This window comes from Lethenteron reissneri, chromosome 19, assembly GCF_015708825.2.
Source record: "Lethenteron reissneri isolate LAM-NWPU_2019-01 chromosome 19, ASM1570882v1, whole genome shotgun sequence".
NCBI classification, from domain to species: domain Eukaryota; kingdom Metazoa; phylum Chordata; class Hyperoartia; order Petromyzontiformes; family Petromyzontidae; genus Lethenteron; species Lethenteron reissneri.
In genome coordinates, this window is record NC_083797.1 from 14,872,717 (window position 1) to 14,894,638 (window position 21,922).

Genomic DNA, 21,922 nt, shown 5'->3' on the forward strand with positions numbered 1-21,922 from the left:
AGGGGGAGGGCGGGGAGGGAGAGGGCGGGGCAGAGGGGGAGAGTGGGAGGGAGAGGGGGAGGGCGGGGAGGGAGAGGGTGGGGCAGAGGGGGAGGGGGCGGGCAGAGGGGGAGGGAGAAGGCGGGGCAGAGGGGGAGAGTGGGAGGGAGAGGGGGAGGGCGGGGAGGGAGAGGGCGGGGCAGAGGGGGAGAGTGGGAGGGAGAGGGGGAGGGCGGGGAGGGAGAGGGCGGGGCAGAGGGGGAGAGTGGGAGGGAGAGGGGGAGGGCGGGGAGGGAGAGGGCGGGGCAGAGGGGGAGGGGGCGGGCAGAGGGGGAGGGAGAGGGCGGGGCAGAGGGGGAGAGTGGGAGGGAGAGGGGGAGGGCGGGGAGGGAGAGGGCGGGGCAGAGGGGGAGGGGGCGGGCAGAGGGGGAGGGAGAGGGCGGGGCAGAGGGGGAGAGTGGGAGGGAGAGGGGGAGGGCGGGGAGGGAGAGGGCGGGGCAGAGGGGGAGGGGGCGGGCAGAGGGGGAGGGAGAGGGCGGGGCAGAGGGGGAGAGTGGGAGGGAGAGGGGGAGGGCGGGGAGGGAGAGGGCGGGGCAGAGGGGGAGAGTGGGAGGGAGAGGGGGAGGGCGGGGAGGGAGAGGGCGGGGCAGAAGGGGAGAGTGGGAGGGAGAGGGGGAGGGCGGGGAGGGAGAGGGCGGGGCAGAGGGGAAGGGGGCGGGCAGAGGGGGAGGGAGAGGGCGGGGCAGAGGGGGAGAGTGGGAGGGAGAGGGGGAGGGCGGGGAGGGAGAGGGCGGGGCAGAGGGGGAGGGGGCGGGCAGAGGGGGAGGGAGAGGGCGGGGCAGAGGGGGAGGGGGCGGGCAGAGGGGGAGGGAGAGGGCGGGGCAGAGGGGGAGGGGGCGGGCAGAGAGGGCGGGGCAGAGGGGGAGAGTGGGAGGGAGAGGGGGAGGGCGGGGAGGGAGAGGGCGGGGCAGAGGGGGAGGGGCCGGCAGAGGGGGAGGGAGAGGGCGGGGCAGAGGGGGAGGGAGAGGGCGGGGCAGAGGGGGAGAGTGGGAGGGAGAGGGGGAGGGCGGGGAGGGAGAGGGCGGGGCAGAGGGGGAGGGGGCGGGCAGAGGGGGAGGGAGAGGGCGGGGCAGAGGGGGAGAGTGGGAGGGAGAGGGGGAGGGCGGGGAGGGAGAGGGCGGGGCAGAGGGGGAGGGGGCGGGCAGAGGGGGAGGGAGAGGGCGGGGCAGAGGGGGAGGGGGCGGGCAGAGGGGGAGGGAGAGGGCGGGGCAGAGGGGGAGAGTGGGAGGGAGAGGGGGAGGGCGAGGAGGGAGAGGGCGGGGCAGAGGGGGAGAGTGGGAGGGAGAGGGGGAGGGCGGGGAGGGAGAGGGCGGGGCAGAGGGGGAGGGGGCGGGCAGAGGGGGAGGGAGAGGGCGGGGCAGAGGGGGAGAGTGGGAGGGAGAGGGGGAGGGCGGGGAGGGAGAGGGCGGGGCAGAGGGGGAGGGGGCGGGCAGAGGGGGAGGGAGAGGGCGGGGCAGAGGGGGAGAGTGGGAGGGAGAGGGGGAGGGCGGGGAGGGAGAGGGCGGGGCAGAGGGGGAGGGGGCGGGCAGAGGGGGAGGGAGAGGGCGGGGCAGAGGGGGAGGGGGCGGGCAGAGGGGGAGGGAGAGGGCGGGGCAGAGGGGGAGGGGGCGGGCAGAGGGGGAGGGAGAGGGCGGGGCAGAGGGGGAGGGAGAGGGCGGGGCAGAGGGGGAGAGTGGGAGGGAGAGGGGGAGGGCGGGGAGGGAGAGGGCGGGGCAGAGGGGGAGGGGCCGGCAGAGGGGGAGGGAGAGGGCGGGGCAGAGGGGGAGAGTGGGAGGGAGAGGGGGAGGGCGGGGAGGGAGAGGGCGGGGCAGAGGGGGAGGGGGCGGGCAGAGGGGGAGAGAGAGGGCGGGGCAGAGGGGGAGGGGGCGGGCAGAGGGGGAGGGAGAGGGCGGGGCAGAGGGGGAGGGGGCGGGCAGAGGGGGAGGGAGAGGGCGGGGCAGAGGGGGAGGGGGCGGGCAGAGGGGGAGGGGGGAGGGAGAGGGCGGGGCAGAGGGGAGGGGGAAGGGAGAGGGCGGGGCAGAGGGGGCGGGGCAAAGGGAGAGAGGGGGAGGGAGAAGCAGGGAGAGGGCGGGAGGAAAGGAGAGCGAGATGGAGGGGAGAGGCGGGGAGAGGGATGGGGAAAGGGAGGGGAGAGAGAAGCAGGGAGAGGAGGGGCAATAGCGGGGAGAGAGAGAGAGAGCGGGAAGGAGATAGGGAGAGAGAGAGAGGCGGAGAGAGTGGCTCAGAGTCACCGCGAGGAATTCACGATTCACTGCTTGGGGTGTGGGGGAATTCCCACACGAGACCGAGCAATGTTCGGAACCCTCTCCATCTCTTGAACCTCTCTCATTCCATCTCTACCCATCTAGCGTCTTCAATATCTATATTTCCATCTCTGTGTCCATCTCTCCCTTCATACATCTCGCTATCTTTCATGTATCTCATCTCTCCGTCTCATCTCTCCATATCTCGTATTTTTCATCATCCTCTCATTTCTTCATCTCGTCTCTCCATATCTCGTATGCCATGGCCCGCCAGAGGGGGCGAAAGTCCCCGCGGACCCCAAGCCCCCCCTCCCCCCCGGAGCCGGACCCCAGTCGGAGCTGCTGGGGTTCGGACGAGCAGGGGGCGACCTGTGGGGAGAGAGGAGCTCCAGGGAGCCCCTCTAGAAAGTTGGCCTCTTGGAAGGCGTCGCAGTACCCACACTTTACCCCACCTCATGCGAACTGCCGAGCGTAGACTGCGTTGGGAGGGACTTGAGAAGCGTGCCCCCTTCATTGAACTGCCGCGTCAGGAGATGGAATGGAAGGGGCGCGCTGTGGCCCCGGCGTGCCGCCTCCATATGTGGAGGACCGCAGAGCTTGTGTTATAATTTGAGGCCGCGTGGCTGACTGCTGCTGCTGCTGCCTTTCCACTCGTCTGTGGTTCCTCCTCCTCCACTCCTCCGAATCGTTCTCATTCTCCACGAGAGCGAGCGAACGAGTCGAAGATGTAAGATCACGGGCTACGTGCGGCGTGAAAGAAGTTCAACACACACATGACATTACGAGGTGACAATTGAGGTCTAGTGTTACACTTTGCATGTTCATGGAGGGGGTGGGGGGCTTGCAGCAGCAGGACACGCCATGGCGAGCAGGGATCTGGACCGATGGTCGAGACTGGCCACAGACTGGCAGGCGAAAGCGGGAAACGCCGCACGGAGAAGAGGGAGTAACACCATCACGGAGATGGAGCGATGGGGACCCAACTCGATGTGCAGGCGCATTGTTGCATCGCAAGGTAGCACGGTGGCAACTTTGGGAGAGATATCCATCTAGCAATAGACAGAGCATGGCCAATGATACCTACAAATACGTCTTCAGTGAAGTTAAGAATAAAATTTATTTTGTTAAATTGGGACGCTGCCTATCAACGCCGTCTGGCAGTTCAGCATTCGAGCAAGCCTGACTGCTGATGAGACTCTGAAAGTCGAAACCGGCGCAGAGTTTGCTGGTGTTGAACCAATACAAGCCAGCCTGACGCTGCTGATGATACTCTGAAAGTTGAAACCGGCGCAGCGTTTGCTGGTGTTGAACCAATGCTGCTAAGACTCTGCACTCCCAGAAGGAGGCCGTAGTGTCTGTTGGGATGTGTAAACATGTTTAAGAGACAGTGATGTGACAAGTAATAATGTGACAGGTCAGCGAATCGCCTGCCGAGTATTCGTGCCGCTCGTTGCAACGGCACCGACGCCGCGTTCACTCGCACTCTCTCAGCTGCCGCAGAGACTCAGACCCAGCCTCCAGTGTCAAATGGCACGGGATGTGATCATCGGTAGCAGCGGATTGTGGTGAGGGAATGCTGTGTGAAATCAACGAAAGAACTTGGCAGGCAATCCACGCCGCCTTCCGTGCGGCGAGTGCAGCGGCTTTGGTTTAGTTACCTCTGCGCCGCCTTCTGTGCATCCAGCGGCGTCTCACGAGCAAGAGACTGCCGGATTAAGCTAGTGCGGGGCTTGTAGCATGTGATGTTATAAAGGGGCCCTAAATATTAAAAAAACACATTAATATTAAAATAGCATTTTTACTTGCATAGTAAAGTAATCGCATTTTTTCATTTGCTATACAGCCAGATAATCGCTAACATTAAACACCCAGTCGTTCGTAAAAGTTAAAGGCGGTAGAATACTATAGTAATAGAGCAAGTGCAGAACCGGAATTGATAGCTTGGAAGCATTTAGCGCGGGGCTCCTAAAAGTGCGGGGCCCGTAGCATTATGTAGCTACTTTTGCTACTGGGATAATCAGGCACTGGGTGGAGAGTATCGTTGATGCCAGGAAAACAGGGCGGCTGCCACGGAGGGAGGGAGGCAAGAATGAGAGAAGTGGAAAAATATAAAAGTGTCAACGTGGGGATGAGGAGCCTGAGATGGAATGGGGTGGGGGGAGGGAGGTGGGGGTGCGACGAGAAGGGGGGGGGGGGAGTTGCTATTTTGGTCGCTGTGGGTCTCGAGAGAGAGGGGGATCGAGAGACGGGATCGAGAGAGGAGATAGTTCAGCGGCATTTGAGTGGCGCTCTGCACGGAGCTCCCGGCACTTCTTAGCTCCGCGAACTCCGCGCTTCCTCGGCCATGGGGGTGGACGTAGAGGAGATGTCTCCCGGTGATGGTGAGCGTCGCTGCGCATGCATCCGCCCTCTCGAGCGTACAACCCCGCACCTACCTCGCGAGATCACAGGGGAGATGTAGAGGCGAGATGTAGAGAGATATTGAGATGTAGACAAGAGATAAAGATGATGTAGCGAGATGAGCGAGAGATGTGGACAATCGGTAGAGGTCTCGTGGGAGAGAACGGGGTACGGATAAGAGATGGATATGTACTGAACTGAGAGAGATAGATAAGACGTAGAGATGTATTGAGATGACAGGAGATATACAGAGATGTGAACTAAGAAATATATACACGAGAAACGAGATGCATTGAGGTAACAGGAGATATACATATGTGATATAGAGATGTGGTGAACTGAGATGTATAGACACGAGAGAAGAGATTCAGTGAGATAAGAGATAGATGTGAGATAGAGGTGTGGTGAAATGACAGAGGTGTAGACGAGAGACGGATGTTTTGCAACGAGAGCGATGTTGTGGAGAGGAGACGGGACAGCGAGTGTGGTGAGAGAAGACATACAGACGAAGATAGAGAGATATGAGAGAAACAAAATTAATTGGCTGCCTTCATGTTAATTGGTTTGCTATGTTAAAAGTGAAACGAGTTGAGTCGCGCGGAGGGTAGTTTCACGGTGGCCCTGCGTTTGTTACTGTGTGAGGTTCCGGGATTCAGAGCTCACACAAGGATAGGAAGACTAAAACATTGCCATTGACTCGTATCGGCGGTGGAAGCCTGCGTATGGAAAGCAACGTCTCACGAACGGAGATGCGATAACGCTCACCGTGGAGTTTGTGAGAATCTACGTTAGATATAGATGCGGCGACACCAACCCTGCAATGAGTTTCGCAAATAACCTCGCGTGGTGAATCAAGGGGCGGAAATCACGACGATCCCAAACAGCGCCACCTGCGGTGTTAGTCTACTTGGGGTTGCTACCTGTCCGGGTTTAATCCGGAACGGTGGTATTCTAAGTTTGATCTGGACAGTCCTGGTATTGGGCCTGATCCTGAACTGCGGTCGGGTGGCACCACCAGCAGCAGCGGCAGGGATTGATTGTGTACCGAGATCTGACGTCATTGCATGGAAGTTGTTCACTCATTATTACACCATCGTACACCATCACACACCATCACACTCCATCACACGCCGCACCATCATAGCCTGTAGCAGACTGTTGGGGCAAGCGCTGTTAGCGAGCATTTATGAAGGCCGGCATGGCACGCGAGGGGGTGGGTGGCCAGCACCACGCTCGGCCGCACTTCGTTTCCCCAGTGGCGATGTTTGTGGCGATGTTTACACACCCGCACCAAGTACTTGTTTAAGGCAGAGTCGACCTAGGAGAGGACCGGTTCAGATAATCGTCACTGGTATTGGTGTTATAGCGGGAATCGAACTCGGGTCGCCAGGTTGGTAGCGCAGTGCAACCAACCACTGTACCACCGCTCCCCGCACACACTAACACACACACACATACAACACAACGGCACGAACACACAACACGCTCGTATCGCATTATAAGACGCACCCCCTAACCTTTGTTCAAAAATGCAGAGGCAAAAAAAATCGTCTTCTTATGTGGAAAATACGGTGGAATGTATAGACAGGCAGGAGTGAGCTCTTGGATGATCTTGCAGACGGTGAGGTCTTGAACTTAATCCGGGGTTGAATTGGGATCCAGTGCATGGGTCCAGGAGCGCTGGGCGACTCCACTCAGAATCCGAATATTTACACTGGAGGAGGAATCCGATGAGCTATAAAGCTCCTTCTCACAGATGTCCAGTAGTGGCGGGTAAGAACGTTACAACAACAAACATTACACAAACTCTTAGGCACGCGGGGTGGCGAGTCTGGCATAGGCGTTCTGGGTCACCTGGACTCTTGAGGACCAGTGATCGGCAGCCAAAGCAACAAGAAGATGTTTTTTTTAAATTCGGTAACCCCAAACCATATTTCAAGATCCGCGGTGCAAGTGGGGAATACGAGAGACGGTGGTGTCCTTAAATAAATACGCGTCACGAAGCAGTCCTTAAAGAGCCACATGCTGCTCCGGAGCCGCAGGTTGCCGGCCCCTGCTGGGGACGATGGATCCCAGCGGGGAGGCCACGTAGGAGACAATCCGTCGGCCGACCGCTGCATTGCTGAGACTCGACGTGCGGGATGGCCACATCACCAAGGAACTTGATTTCTCACCCTCCGCAGGTTGCACCTTCCCCAAGAAAGGGCAGCAGTGCGTGGTGCACTACACGGGTGAGTGCGGACGCGCAGCGCGGGAATCACCGCTCGGTCACGACTCCCACAGAGGCTGATCATGATGATAATGCTGCTGCTGCGATGACATCACAATGGACGACTTTAACGCAACGTTCAGTTCGTGCACGCGCGACGAAATGGCCAAGCGGGCGGCACGTTCGGCCGCTTGAGGCGCGCGGTTCGACACCGATAAGGTGGCCCTGAGTTGAACACCCAGTGAAGAGGGGACCGGACAGCGAGTGCGGTGAGAGAAGATACAGACGTAGATGCAGATATGAGAGAGATACATTAATTAGCTGCCTTTTTGTTAATTGGTTGGCTATGTTAATGGGCTTCCTATGCTTATTATGACCTGAATTCCAGGTGATATTCGGTTCTCCCGTAGTTTATAGTCCCGAATCCAGGGTGTATCTGTAACTACTTGAGGGGGGGGGGGTTGCCTTCGACCATTGCTGGTGATATTTTGATAGTAATAATAACAAAACTATTTGTAAAAACATTTGCCGAATAAAAATAGAACCTTTTTGCCAGTATCAAAGTTATCTGGTCTGATACTAGTGAGACTACGCCCGAAATCAGGCTGTCTGGTGTAGGCCAATCAGTTTCAAAGACAATGCCATATATTATCAGAGCATGTTTGTTTGCATGTTCACCACAAGTTCGCGTGGTTAATGCAGACTTGATTCCTTGCAAAATATTTCTATTTGGTTTTTGTACATCTTACCACCTCCTGTTTCATTGCAAGAAATGGTGAAATCTATTCATATTTGCCAAATATATGGCCCCAAAACAACAAAAACATTTGCGATGGAAAGGGGGAACGAATGTCGAGGTACAAACCATGGCGACGCACTCCCGTCGCGATCGGCCCCAGGGCTCTCGCAGCGCGGCTTGAGACGGGGCGCAGCATCTTACAATCCGGAGAATACGGCAGCGATGTTACGGCAAACCCGAGTGAATGCAACACGACGCGAACAAGTCGTGCATCATTGTTCAGAGGACAGCCATTCTAAATTCTAAATTGAAAACTTACATCTTTAGAAACTGCGTTTTGTCTTTAGTTTGTTGTCCATCCCCCGCACCTCCAACGAGTATGGTTGGCTACGTGCGGCGCAGAAGAAGTTCAAGATAAGGTACGTAGTACATTATGAGAGATCAGGTGACAATCCTAGGACAGGGTGGCCTATCCGCAAGGAAGCAACGCAATCCCACGTAACCCTACGCAACCCCACGCAACCCCACGCAATCCCTCGCAATCCCTCGCGATCGTGCGGCCGCGCACACTGCAGACAACCCCCCCCCCCCCCCCGGCTAACGCGAGTAACGCGAAACACGTCGCGTGGTTGCACACAAACACAGCGCAGCGCTCCCAGGCGGCACAGCGCGGGCAGCGAGACGCGGAGCCCACGAAGCCGAACGGCTCAGCGGGGACCTCCCGCACGGTCCACCCCCCGCCCCACGCACCACGGCCGAGTGGCCACGCCACATCACTCCGTTTCACTGCGCGAGTCGCTGCCAATTATAGGCGCTGCCGCGATACCCCCTGGGGACAGCCTCGAGCAGCTGCTTTGGCATCGACGATCGCCGTGTGGCTATTTAAATGTCGGCAGGCCCATCTCACGTGGCGAGCGAGTGAGCGAGCGAGAGAGCGCGTGCAGTTTGTGACCAAGAGGTCATTTTACTTAAATTTGGCATGGGAATCGTGCACGGTGGATTTCAGGAGACGTGAGAGACTTGTTGAAGTCATCGTGGTCGATGGCGCGATACAAAAAAAACTAAACTATTTTACCATATAAGGCCCACTGAGCTATATGGTAGCTATTTTTCAGAAGCGATCTGGCCACAAATTTCAGTTTTAAGTTTCAGTTTCATTTATTAGGTATTGCCCTGTGAGCCATGAGGCTCTTGACTCGGGTGCAACCGCAACAAACAAAACATGAACAAAGAACATCTTAAAGTGACGACGCGCAACAGAAACAATCAAGAAAACCAGTAAAATCTTCCAGACAAAAGCATCGTATATCAACGCTGTGTGCAAAAATCCCAATGGGATGCAAGTCGAACAATAACAACCATAAGACAATTTAGATAAAGTTATCAGGCTAACTCCGTACTTCAACAAACACACATGGCTTAACCATACGTTTTCGAATATCACCAAAATAAGTCTATAAAAACAATGTAACAGTGATCATAGGAACCGTGGTTCAAATTTAACAATAGACGATATTCATAACATATACGAACAAACTTTGCAGCCATAGCTGGCAGCATGAGTCACTCCATAATAGCAGGAGTATCAGCAGGAGTTTTTCAATGCACCTTTAAAGATCAGCACGCTATAATCGAAACTCAAGATCATACTTTGCAGCGGACATCCGGAGCGGTGCATTTGATTTCAGGCCACTGCATAGCAGTGGCAGCGGGGGGTGTACAGCTCCTCAAGAGCAGTTTTGAATGCAGATATCACAGGTAGTGATCCAAGTTGCAGTTTATTGGCGACAGCATTCCAGACCCTAGGGGCATCAACAGCAAAGGACCTTCCTCCAGTATTTGTACAGCAATAAGGAATGTGAAGCTGGTAATGAGCGAAGACCTTAGGTCACATTTGTTCTTCGAAACAATAAGGAGATCCAGCAGGTAGTCTGCTGATTTTTTTGTAAGTACATCGTGAATAAATAAGATCTGATGCACAAGCCGTCGATCATTAAGAAATGTTAAGTTTGAACTAATGTAGAGATCGCAGTGGTGGATCCTATATGGGCAGTTCAATGCAAATCTTAAGGCCGAGTGATAAATTGGGTCAAGCTTCTTCAGTACAGTACTATGAGCTGATTTATATACGATGTCACAGTAATCAAATGATAGCCCAATGAAGTGATTTATTACGTGGAAATTTTTATCATCCAAATACTCTAAAGGCATGTTTCTAAATTTGGAGGGAAAAACTGGAGAAACCGGAGAAAAATCCACGCGACCGGGTTGGGATCAAACCCACGGCTTCCTGTATACCAGGCGAGGGAATTAACATCTCGCCACCGCAGCGCAGGGGGGGAGAGCTTTGGGAAGGCGACCAAAATCGCAGGCAGGGAGTTTGTCAATAATTTGTGAATTTGTGCGGTAGTCCACCAACCCTCGCTGCTGCTGACTCCACGGTGCTGGGTCACAGGCAGCCACGTGCGACGTAGCCACCACGTCCGCCGCCGTCTCGCGTGATCGAATGCACGAACGGCGTCTTATTATGCACGCGTGTGGGATCACGACTGCATGCAATACAATTACAAACATGATATATGTATATTCTTTGGTTCTTTCGGTAAAGTTACATAGATAGAAAAATACTAATAAAAATAAAGTGAATAAAAATAAAAATTAATAAATAAAAAACATTAGTGTAAAAAACTAAAAAAACACTTTCATTTTTTTTATTAACTTTATCATTATTTTTCTATCTACGTGACTTTACCCAAAGAATCAAATAATATTAATTCCTGCAGTCACGAAAGTTTCAAGTCAAAATTATATATGTATACATTGAGGTGGACCGAGGAGCAAGCCCTGACGATGCTGCCCACTGTGTTGGACGACCCCACGCTGGTGGTGTTCGACCCATAGCGGCAGCATCACTCCCGCCTTCCGTGCCATCACTGCCATGGCAAGGAGCCGCTCCGCCACCAGCGATTCCATTTACACTGTGTGCAATGTTCGCGTGTAGGAACTTTCCGCAACGGGAAGAAGTTTGACTCGTCGCGCGATCGCAAGAAGCCGTTCCGCTTCACGCTGGGCAAGCAGCAAGTGATCAAGGGCTGGGAGGAGGGCGTGGGCCAGGTGAGTGGCACGAGCTGGAAAGCGATACAACGAGTCCCTGGAATGCGGGGGGCCTCAATTAAACTCCATGGGGAGAAAGCCGTAGGTGTCCCCTGCAATGTTGTCACTTGTTTAAACTTCCCTCTATCCTGTGCCAACACGCTGAGGCCATGCACACCCTCTCTGGCACCAATCACTTATGTCATCCAGCCATTATCTACAGGGTCTTCCTCTTCTTCCAGTTCCCTCCATTATTCCCATCAGTAGTTTTTTTTCTCTGTTGTTCTACATCCTGCATATCTGGCCCAAACAAGCTCAGTTCCCTACTCATTATCAATTGCATCAAGTCTTCTGTTGTGTGCAGCCTTTTTCTTACTTCTACGTTTGTCACTCTGTGTCCAACTAAGATGCGGTAATCCTCCTGTAGCAGTACATTTAAAATGTCAGTATTTTTCCCCTGTCAGTATTTTTTTGGTATCCAAGTATCGCAGGCATACAACGCTGTGCAGAAAACGCATGTATTTTTTTCAGATGCTCAGCTTGGCGGTGTAGCTAAATTTGATTGCTTCTGTATACGTTGTTAAATCCTGCCATTTCTCCATTTGCCTTCGCAATCCTTGCTTCGTACGTCCCTTAGAGGCCCACGTTACGATAACGCCGTACAAAGTGTCATGTCCAAATAAGGTTACTCGGGGTGTGCGCCTGCTTGCCCACGCCAAGGAATCGAGAGAATGGCGAATCCGATTGCATGCTGGAATCTATGCTCGACCCCACGCTCAAGCACACGCCTCCAACCCATCCTCAACCCCATGCTTCAATCCCTGTGCTCAACCCCTCAGCATCTCTACCCCGCCATGCTCGACCTATGGAATCGACGCTTTCCAGTGGTTGGTCATTGTCTGGCATTGCTTCCCACTGTGCTAGACGAGGGTCACGCCTGTGTAACCCTTCCTCCGTATTTAATGGACTCGTTCCGTGGCACCACAGTGCGCACACAACCCCGCGGGAACGCCTCCGCGCGTTTAAGTGTGGGGCGACTGACTCAGCAGTACATCGGCAAACTGGAATCCCGTGTTCAGAATTGATGAGCGGTTCCCACACCCGTGAACCAGTGATCGATTCCAGTAGAATTAAGGTAACAGATGCACCAACCGGCACGTGCAAATGTACGCAGACCGCACGGTGGCAGGCCTAAGGGTACATAAAAGGGTAAAGGTGCAGCCCTGCAATGGCTTTCTCCCGCCGATTGCTGACGGAAGGAGGGAGCACCGACTCTGGCACGATCTCCAGATTGGTTGGGAGGCTTGACGTGGGAGTTGCCGCCAGGACCAGGATAATTGACAAGAGTTGTGGATGAAAATTCTGAGTCGATGAATCAACAACACAGACTCGTCTTTCCAGCTCTCAGTTTACCCCCTCTTTGTGGCAACGGTTTTGGGTCGCCACCGTTTCCACTGCAGACCAAACGCCGGACGCATTTCTCCGGCAGCACGAGGTCTATCGACACTGTGCAGTCTCCAAGACCGGTACCGGACCTCGGTACAAATCAATTCCTGCCACTCGTACACAGACGCCTAATCTGTTCTGGGTCAAACCCCGTTCGACAGATGGCAACACAGCTGTTGCCGTTCACGAATAAAGTAAAAAAAAGAGCGGAACAAATCCAGTTTGGTTTGTTTCACGTGGCTATTGAAGCCAGGTTCAGGTCTCCGCCTCGACTTAACGGAACCACAGCAACCGGCATGAACTTGTCAATTGGGTTCAAATGTCGCCTGATAGTCACGAGAGGCCAATTCAATTCGCGCCGTAGCCTTGCCCACCATCTGAAACTGACGGGAACGATGTCCTTGATCCGGCAGCTGCGGCAGCATGGAACGTGATGTTGTGCCCCCTTGCTGCGCCAAATCGACACCATCCAAATTTAGCGTTATGAATCCTGCAGACGTTTTTATGAGCCACAGGAAAGGGCAGCAGAGACTTGCATTCAGTTTCGAATTCCCCAACACGGAGATCCATCCATCACCCCACGCCAGTGCCGGATTATCCGAGTAGCAAAAGTAGCATATGCTACGGGCCACGCGCTAAATGCTTTCAAGCTATCAATTCCGGTTCAGTGATTTTGCACTTGCTCTATTACTAAAGCACTATATACTGCTTTCAACTTTTATGAACGACTGGGTGTTTAAGGTTAGCGATTTGTCGTATTATATGTCTGTATAGCAAAAAAATTATACAATTACTTTACTATGCAAGTTAAAAAGTTATGTTTTAATATTAGTTTTTTTTATAATTGAGGGCACCTTTATGACATATGCTACATGCCCCGCACGAGTTTAATCCGGCACTGCCCCATGCCCGATTCCACTCTGGCCGTCAATAGGCTGAGTATTCTGGGTGCCTGGCATAATGCACGGCTCAAGTAGCCCGGTGTCAAGGTGCAGTCCTTGCAGTCACTGGCTCACGTGCTGCCACTGCTCGCGGAAATACGTCCGCAAGATGGGGCTCAAGAGCACCCCCGTCCTGGAGGGTCATTTGTCATTTTCATTCGACCCTGATCTTGGAAGCGGTGGTTGTCAACGACACTCCACAAGTTACACCGCCGCACACGACCTGCTTGCCGGTCGCCACACACGCGAACTCATTCATTCACACCGCTGCCGGGTGGGCACAGGCGGTGAGGTGGAGAGGGCATCTACGAAATGTGCCCGTCGAATCGAAGCAGCGACCGACGGATCGTGCACACGTCCAGCGTCGGGTCGAGGTCAGGATGTTTCTGCGCTCGTTTTGTAAGAAGCCTCGGTTCAGACAAGAGTCGCTCGTATGGATTGCGGTCACACACCCCCACCACCACCACCACCCCTGCGGCGCAGATGAGCCTGGGGATGCGGGCGCGCATCACCTGCACCCCGGACATGGCGTACGGCGAGACGGGACACCCCGGGGTCATCCCGCCCAACACCACGCTCATCTTCGACGTGGAGCTCCTGCAGCTGGAGTGACGCCTGACTTCAGCCCCGTCACCAGTTTCGGTGGGGTCGACCGACGATCCAGGACTCGCCAATCCGTTGTCTCACAAGTCACTCTTTCATCGCTACTACCGTGGTTGCCGTTCTCGTAAACTTGACACAATTCCTCCACCCGTGTTGGCCAGAATGTTTCATCTCATCTCATGCACACCGTGTTCGACCACAACACTGCAGGTCACAACGTGCGCATTCATTAACTCGCACGCCGCAGGTTACATCACTTCTGTCTTCTGCTTCTTCCCACGCGCTGCTCCACTTTGGAATTCCCATCGTCCTACCATCGGGCGTATCTTTTCCCAGAGGCGTAGCTAGGATATTTTGCGCCCGGGGACGAACTATAAAATTGGCGTCCCCCCCCCCCCCCCCGTCCGTTTAATCACATTTTCCTATTACATCGAATAAGGAATAATTTTAATTTTAATGAAACATTGTATTTAAAGAAGCAAATTTATAGAAATTATATTACATGGCTCACTCAGTCATTGTCGTAGACTGGTTGACATAGTCTACAAAAGATTAATTTTTCTTGATTTCACTGTCGCAAACTGGTCAATCACGTAATCAAATTCTGTTTTTTCCAATGTTTCTCTTTCAACGCTAAGAAGAGCAAGATCGCTGAGACAATCTTGTCCCATTGAAGCACGCAAATGCGACAAAATAAGTTTCAATTTGCTGAACGACCGCTCACAGCTTGCAATTGAAACTGCTATTGTTAATAAAAATTTGCAGTGAAATTCGCAAATTCGGAAAAATGTCGTCTCCATAAAACACAATAAAACCAAGAAGATCCAAAGGAGTTTCTGGTAGAACTTCATTCCGGTTACTGAGCAGCATTTTGCAATCTCCAATTTCTGTGAAAAGTTCGTGGCCATTGATGTCGGTGTCATAGAAATTTCCAAAATCTGTGCAATTTCGACGAATTGCATCGACATCTGTGTCAGATAGAAGAGTTTTGACGTCCAGAAGAAATCCAAATTTCGTGTTCAGGTCTTTTAGTCGTAAAAACCGTGTTGACATCTCCTGTTGAAGTCGATAAAATACGCTCTTCATAACGCGCACAATTTCTTCTTCTGCTGAAAGTCCTGCATCTCTTGCCAGTTCTCCTGGCATCTTCTGACGTCGCCTAATTCTTCTGTCCACATCGATCCCCCAGGCTGTGCATCTTGTTTTGGCGTTTTCTACAGCAACTTGGCTCAAATCATCACGAAGCTTGACAAATTCATGCTCCAAAGATTCAAGATCATTTGCTGCTTCCTTGAAATTCATAGTAGGATCCTGTAAGCGCTTCTGAACATGATCAATTTTTCCAAGAATGACATTCCAGAAATGTAATAAAATTATGAAGTTAAAATTTAATACGCATGCCTGTTCTGCATCACTTCTGGTTTCAGGCGTCATAGTTACGTCCTCCGATAATTTGTCTAGCAGCCCTACTAGTTCATCCAGTCCTTCATAGATAGCTTTAACAGCTTCTGATCGTGCACTCCAGCGTGTTTCAGGCCGTAGTAGTTTCCGCCACCAAAAAACAGGCCAGTGACTAAGGCTGAAAGACTGCGCCTGTCTGTTGTTTGGGACGTTCTTCCATGCAAGTTCTTAATAGGCGCGCGTACCAAAATGTAATTACATGACATGTAGGCTGTGTGTGGCAAGATATATAAACTTTTAGGTTGAGGTGTAGATTTGTGCAGTAGTTTCAGGCTGCCGCGCCCGCCGCAATAAGTTATAATGTAACGTTGTAAGCCTCATTTTGGCGCCCCTTTACCTTGGCGCCCGGGGACATATGCACCCAACTGCCTCCCCCTAGCTACGCCTCTGTCTTTTCCCCCCGAATAATAACCATGCCAAGGCCATTTGGTGCCTCTAGGTAAACGAAAACGCAGCATTCACCCTGGATAAACGCACTGCCAAATTCACGACACGGATACTAGATTTGTATTTTAAAATGCACCGTTATTAACCTTGAACGGTACCCTGAACCATCGGCAACAGCCTAACCCAGGCCCGACTGTTACACCACGGCGCACGTGTTTTTTGCGGCTGTCCTCTGCAGCTCCCCGTTGAATTTTCGCGACGTGCCGTGTTGTTCGGCACAAAGGGACACCTGGGTACTATTCCTGACCCAGGTGCCTTTCTGCGCAGAGTTTGTGTGCTCATTTTACAGTATGAATGAGTGTATGAGCAAGTCGAGTGTGCATGTTCTTCCCTTGTTCTGCATAGGTTTACTCCGGGTTCTCCGGTTTCATACCACTGCTAAATAAACCACAATTTAACTGGCATTTCCAAAACATCCCAACGTGGCAGGACCCTTCTGAAAATGACTTTGGACTCAAGAGTGGGTATCCTGAGTGAATAAGTACAGTACTGTAGTTACTATAAATACAGCTGGCGGGGCGAAACGTCGGACATTGTGCCGAAAAACACACGGCACAACCACCAATTACCAAGTTTGGCAAATTCGAAAATTACCCACAAATCACTCATTTGGGATCACACAGCAGCAATCGTCACCCCCTATCAGTGGATGTCCGCTCGTAGGCAACGTTCCGAGTCACTTGGTGCCACACAGGGACAGCTTCCACTGGGAGTGGCCCTTCCAAAGGTGTCGAGATGAGGTGTAGGATGTTAAGCGCTTGTATATGCTCCGGCGTATGGGGGGGGGGGGCATCAAACACAACTCACGATCCACCTCACTCTCAACCAGCCAGCTCACCCTCACCCAACGTGTCGTTCGCAGTGCTCTCACAGCCCTGCCTATGGACGAGTGTTTGTTGTGTGACCATGAAGCCAGCACCGGTCTGTTCATACACCGACACACGCTCTATCCCAAGCCAATAGAATGTCTCTGATCACGAGTTATCTTCAATCGCAGTGCCGCCTTGCAACACACTTACAGTGCACATTTACTGTGGTCTGTTTACATATGGTACTTCATATTGTGTTCAAATATGCCAAAGCTGCCGACCCGTCCACAAAATGCAAATTGAGTTCTGAACATAAAATCACGTTTAATAAAGAATTTATTTATACAATTGATTTGTTGCCTTTCCGTCTTGATTGAAGGAGTGGTACAGGTACAGATCTTCACGATGACCAAAATCAAATTCCCCGTTGCTCAAACCACAAAAATACTGCTAGATTACATCACCACGCTCTCCCGAGACGTCTGACCAACGTGGAAGAGTAGGCCAAATATTCTGTACAGGGGGCTCCATGGAGCTCCCTCTAGTGGAAACACTTCCGCCAGGAGTGACATGAATGAGCAGTTGCAAGGCTGCGCCTTCACCTCTCGATGTCATCTCAGCCAGGGTAAGCACTGTTCAAAAGGGGGAGCCACTTGCACTGTCCACAACTTAAAAGACTTCCCCGGTGAGCACGGAGTGAGCGCAGAGCGTCCAGGTCAAGGGCACGAGTACTGTGGCAAGATGTTAACCACCTTACCTGGTATACAGAAGGTCGTGAGTTTAACCCGACCACGACGCCTGTATCGTTATAGTTTGCGTGTTCTCCCCGTGGATTGTTCTCTCGGTCCTCCGGTTTTCCCCTTCACAAATATAAACACGTGTATGGAGTATTTTGCTATACATTGCCACACGATAAGCCACATAGTTGAGCTATCATTAGTGACCAGGTCGCTTCTGAAACAGTTACATAGCTCAGCAGATTTTACCTGGTAAAGTATGTCTAGTTTTTAGGACAGAAAACACTCTTAAAATCCGTCGCAAGACCAGCAGGCAGCGACCATAGAAAGAACCAGAAATGCGTGAAACAGATCAACGCTTAAATGCTTTCTAGCGACACCGCAACACTGTGGACATACTAGCAGCACCATAAAAATAGGGATTCCAAACCTTGAGTCAGTGAGATGGTAACATGAACTCGGGTAAGACCCATTGCTGGGGATGTCACCACTCCCACTGCACGAGCCAATCAGCTGCCAGGAAGACAACCCAATGCAAAATGGCCACCGTGATGTGCTTCAGGCGGTCCGTGGCCGAGCGAAGAATATTATTGTTGACTATATTCTTTATTCATACAATATTTGTGGGGAGTTATGTTTTAGTGATTTATCAAATTAATTTATGTAAATTATGAGTGGTTCTCACCAGCCCCAAGTTCTCTCCTAACTATATGGCGCTTCATTGTCTTAACTTACAACCAGACTTTGCACCCTAAGAGTTGCGCCAGGCATCCGTACCCCAGGCCCAGCTCTCAACTGCGCATCTACCGTGCCACCTGGATGGAGCCATCGACGGCACTGAGCGGGATGACCTCGTTAAGTTGAGCGGGATGACCTCATTAAGTTGTACGCCTTCGCCAGCCACGTGGAGTCTTCAGAAACACCACGCGTGAACTCGGGGAGTTTCCATTCAAAAGGGACCGTCGCGCGACACGTTTACACACGCTTACACGAGCAACCAGTCAACGTCCTGCCCACGCCCAGAAACCCCTACATCCGAGGTGGACACCGACAAGAGTTGACATCTCCCGGTGGACACTGCTGCTACGGAGGAACAATTTAGAGCTGACGAGAGTGGAGCACACGCAAGAGCTGTCAATGTTTTATCTGTCAGACGACATCAAGGTCAACTCTATAGTTATCATTCGTACAGAACTGCTTAAAAAAACTCTTTTCACTTGCGTTCTGCCGCGCATAGGGGACCGTCAGCTTCTCTTCACAAAAAAACTACGCAAAAATCAGATCTTTAGCAAAACAAATTAAAAAAACAAGACACATTTTACAGTTACATTTAAAGCCATTACTGACGCTCTATACACAAAAGCGGCCGTAACTCGTGAAGCTTCATACACAATCTCGTTTGTTGGTGGAATGGTCACGGAGAACGCCCCCCATCCCTTATTCCTGCAGGCTGGCGCCTCACTTCTTGTCGGTGCTGATGCCGTACTTGTCTTTCAAATTCTTGAGCTGCTCCTCCTTCTTCTTCGTGTCCAGCTTCTGGAAGGCCTGCACTCCGCAGTCACGGCAAGGCCACTCATTTAAAACCATCAAACAGTGCAGTGCGCACTCACACATTACCACAAACGGAAACTCGGTTGTTCAGAGACCTGAAAGTCAAAAATGGCTTCCTGCGCAAATGAGCCGCATTGAGGCATTGGTGCTCATCTCCTGTTTAAAGCTCTGCAGTCAGTGGTGAAAATTCCATATTCCTATGACAGGGGGGAGTATATCCATAGGACGACTGTTCTATCGACCCTGGAGAGATTATGGGCCGAGTCAACTCCCAACCAGGATTGAACCTCTGGGCAGATACCCTTACTGTGCAAGCCGCACTGCCAGATCTGATCACGTGATGCAGCTGCCAACTAGCGGAAGACCATGGAGATGCGATGGCTGTCCGTCACGCCCCCAGTCACGTGCGCACGCGTGCGAGTGTGTGCATGCGGGTTCGTGTGACGTTCATCTGAACCTGTCCCGGGCCTTCCTTAGGTCGACTCAGCCTCAAATGAGTACCTGATGCAATGTGTAAACATCGCCATTAGTTTCGATTTAAAGCTTTCGTGACTGCAGGGATTCATCTTCTTGGTTCTTTCGGTAAAGTCACATAGAAGACAGACGCTGTCGCCTCGACAGACCTGGTTTGCGCACCTGAGGACGGCTGCTTGCGTTGTGGCCGAAACGTCGTGAGAATTATTTTATTATGTTTTATTTTTATTATTTTATTACTTCCCTTCTACGTGACTTTACCGAAAGAACCAAGAAGATCGCCATTAGTTTGATCTGCTTTTTGTGTGTTAGTTTGTTGTCCTTCCCCCGCACCTCCAATTAGCACGGTTGGCTACGTACGGTGCGAAAGAAGTACAACATACATACACTCGGAAAACAAAGACGGCTGGGCACGGTACTGGCCACGCACCTCCTCGTGTACCGTGCCTTCCTTCATAGGTGCTACTCGCTAAAAGCACTTGCCCCAACACCCCGTTCAGGCTATACGGGGGGATCTTTGTCTTGTGTGTGTGTGTGTGCGCCATACCCGGTTGGGGTTGTAGTACAGCACCACGAGGTAGCGGTTGCACACGTTGAACCCAGAGAGGTGGTCACACGCGTTCTTGGCGTCGAAGATGTCCTCGTACACCACGTATGCCGTGCCACGCGACTCGGGCGTCGTGCCTCTGCGCCGCAGAGAGGACGTTCGCACGACGTGTTACCTCAACCCACTTTCGCGTACAGGCGCAGCCCTGCAATTCCTCGCAAACACACCGCTGCTGGGGGAAGGGCCCTCCAACCAGAGGGAGCTCGAGAGAGGCCCCTCTACAGGGTATATTGGCCGACTCTTCTACCCCACCAAACGCGACCTGCTGGTCGACTGCGGTGCACACATTTACACTGCTGGGTGAACAGGTGGCGGGGGCGGAGATCTAAAGATGTGCCAGGAGGTCTAACCGCCGACCTCGGCCCAGGGCAGCGTCCACCAATAGAATCAGAATATTTAAACTGGAAGAATCTGATGAGCTCCAAAGCTCTTTGTCACACACGTTCAGTTGGGGCGAGTAAGAATGTTACAACAATAAAAAAAACAAGCATCACACCAGACTGTCAATACATGCTCCTAACACCGTACCTCATATCTCAGCCACAACGGCTAGACACCCTGTTACTCAAATTTTTCATGCGCAAGGTATTGACATAATTCGGAGAAATGAAATTCCACAACTCTGCCCCACGCAATGATTGCAGGACCTGTCGGATGTTGCACTTGCACTCCGCAAGTTTCGTCACTTGTTCTGCAGTTGTGGTGCCGTGCATATCTCCGCTTGTTATTCAGCACGATGTCCGATGTTTTGCCCCAGTCTAATATAGAATGCACTTAGTGTAACACCATGGGGGGTCCTGATGAAAATTCCATTTGACCTGTGCTGATGAACAGTTTTAAATGAGTCGTAAGAATCGGTACCCAGAGTAAACAACACCTACACAAACATCATCACTTACACTCGGATCTGTCGGATGGCGCCGTACTTGCCGAAGATGTCGTACATCTCCTCGGCAGTGATCTTGTAGGGCAGGTTCCGCACGTAGAGGATGCGGTTCACCTCTGGGGGCAGGCGCACCTGAACACGCACACAGACACCGCGCGTACTGCTTGTGGTTGTATTTATCGCGCGCGTCCAACCCAGGGATACACTCACGACCCAGCCTCAACACTTCTCTTAAAAAAGACACGGCACGATCTCTCTCTCTCCGTCTCTCCATCCACTTGTCTCTCTATCTCCCCGCATCTCCCCCCATCCCGCCTGTATCTCCCCGCGTCTGTCTCCCGGGAGTAATATAGAATAGTCTCTCTCTCCCCGTGTATTTCCCCCCTTCTCCCCGTGTATCTCCCCCCACCACCACCACCCCCACCACCACCACCCCGTGCCGCCTCTCTGCTCACATTCGCGCGTTTCGCTGCTTGCATAGCCATGATGGCGGCGCGCGGTGATGCCGCAGCCGCCTCCTCGTGCCGGAGCCTCGCTTTGACGACGTCACCCGCACGGCGGAAGTGACGACACGACCACAGCCGGATGTGCTCTTGAATCGGATGTGGCGTCATGACCGGACGTGACGTCAGAATTATCCCGCGGCCGGATGTGACGTTTATCGCACGGCGGACTTCAGGCCGCAGGAAGATGGGAGACAGCGGGGAGACACACAGAGGAGAGACTGGGAGACGTACAGAGGAGAGATGCGCAGAGGAGAGCCAGGGGGAGACACAGAGGGGAGACACAGAGGAGAGACACAGGGGGAGAGAGAGACAGAGGAGAGAGACAGAGGAGAGACAGAGGGGAGACACAGAGGAGAGGCACAGAGGAGAAACACAGAGGGGAGACACAGAGGAGAGGCACACAGGGGAGACACAGAAGAGAGGCTGGGAGACACAGAGGAGAGACACAGGGGGAGACACAGTGGAGAGACACACAGGGGGAGACACACAGAGGAGAGACACAGAGGAGAGACACAGGAGAGACTGGAAGACAGAGGGGAGACACACAGAGGAGAGACAGGGGGAGACATATAGAGGAGAGACACACAGAGGAGAGACACAGGGGGAGACAGAGGGGAGACGGGAGACACACAGCGGAGAGACACAAAGAGGAGAGACGGGGGAGACACAGGAGAGACAGGGGGAGACACACAGAGGAGAGACGGGGGGAGACACAGAGGAGAGACACACAG

At 52.9% G+C, this 21,922-nt stretch overlaps 2 protein-coding genes across 3 annotated transcripts; one reads left to right on the plus strand and one right to left on the minus strand.

The window, feature by feature from the left end:
• The first annotated feature begins 2,943 nt into the window (after nucleotides 1-2,943).
• Nucleotides 2,944-16,782, plus strand: LOC133344329 (peptidyl-prolyl cis-trans isomerase FKBP1B-like). Of its 2 annotated transcripts, none has more exons than XM_061554432.1 (4): nucleotides 2,944-3,068; nucleotides 6,866-6,913; nucleotides 10,632-10,744; nucleotides 13,594-16,782. In XM_061554432.1, exons 1-4 carry the CDS (start codon nucleotides 3,056-3,058, stop codon nucleotides 13,720-13,722), a joined length of 303 nt encoding a protein of 100 aa, XP_061410416.1. In that variant the 5' UTR covers nucleotides 2,944-3,055; the 3' UTR covers nucleotides 13,723-16,782. The 2 variants fall into 2 exon arrangements, with proteins under 2 accessions (XP_061410416.1, XP_061410415.1); XM_061554431.1 differs by lacking the exon at nucleotides 2,944-3,068 and adding an exon at nucleotides 4,506-4,663.
• Nucleotides 16,749-21,273, minus strand: SF3B6 (splicing factor 3b subunit 6). Its single transcript, XM_061554430.1, has 4 exons — nucleotides 21,141-21,273; nucleotides 20,699-20,817; nucleotides 19,740-19,878; nucleotides 16,749-18,712 (listed from the first exon to the last, which is right to left on the minus strand). Exons 1-4 carry the CDS (start codon nucleotides 21,168-21,170, stop codon nucleotides 18,626-18,628), a joined length of 375 nt encoding a protein of 124 aa, XP_061410414.1. The 5' UTR covers nucleotides 21,171-21,273; the 3' UTR covers nucleotides 16,749-18,625.
• Between the last annotated feature and the right edge of the window lie 649 nt (nucleotides 21,274-21,922).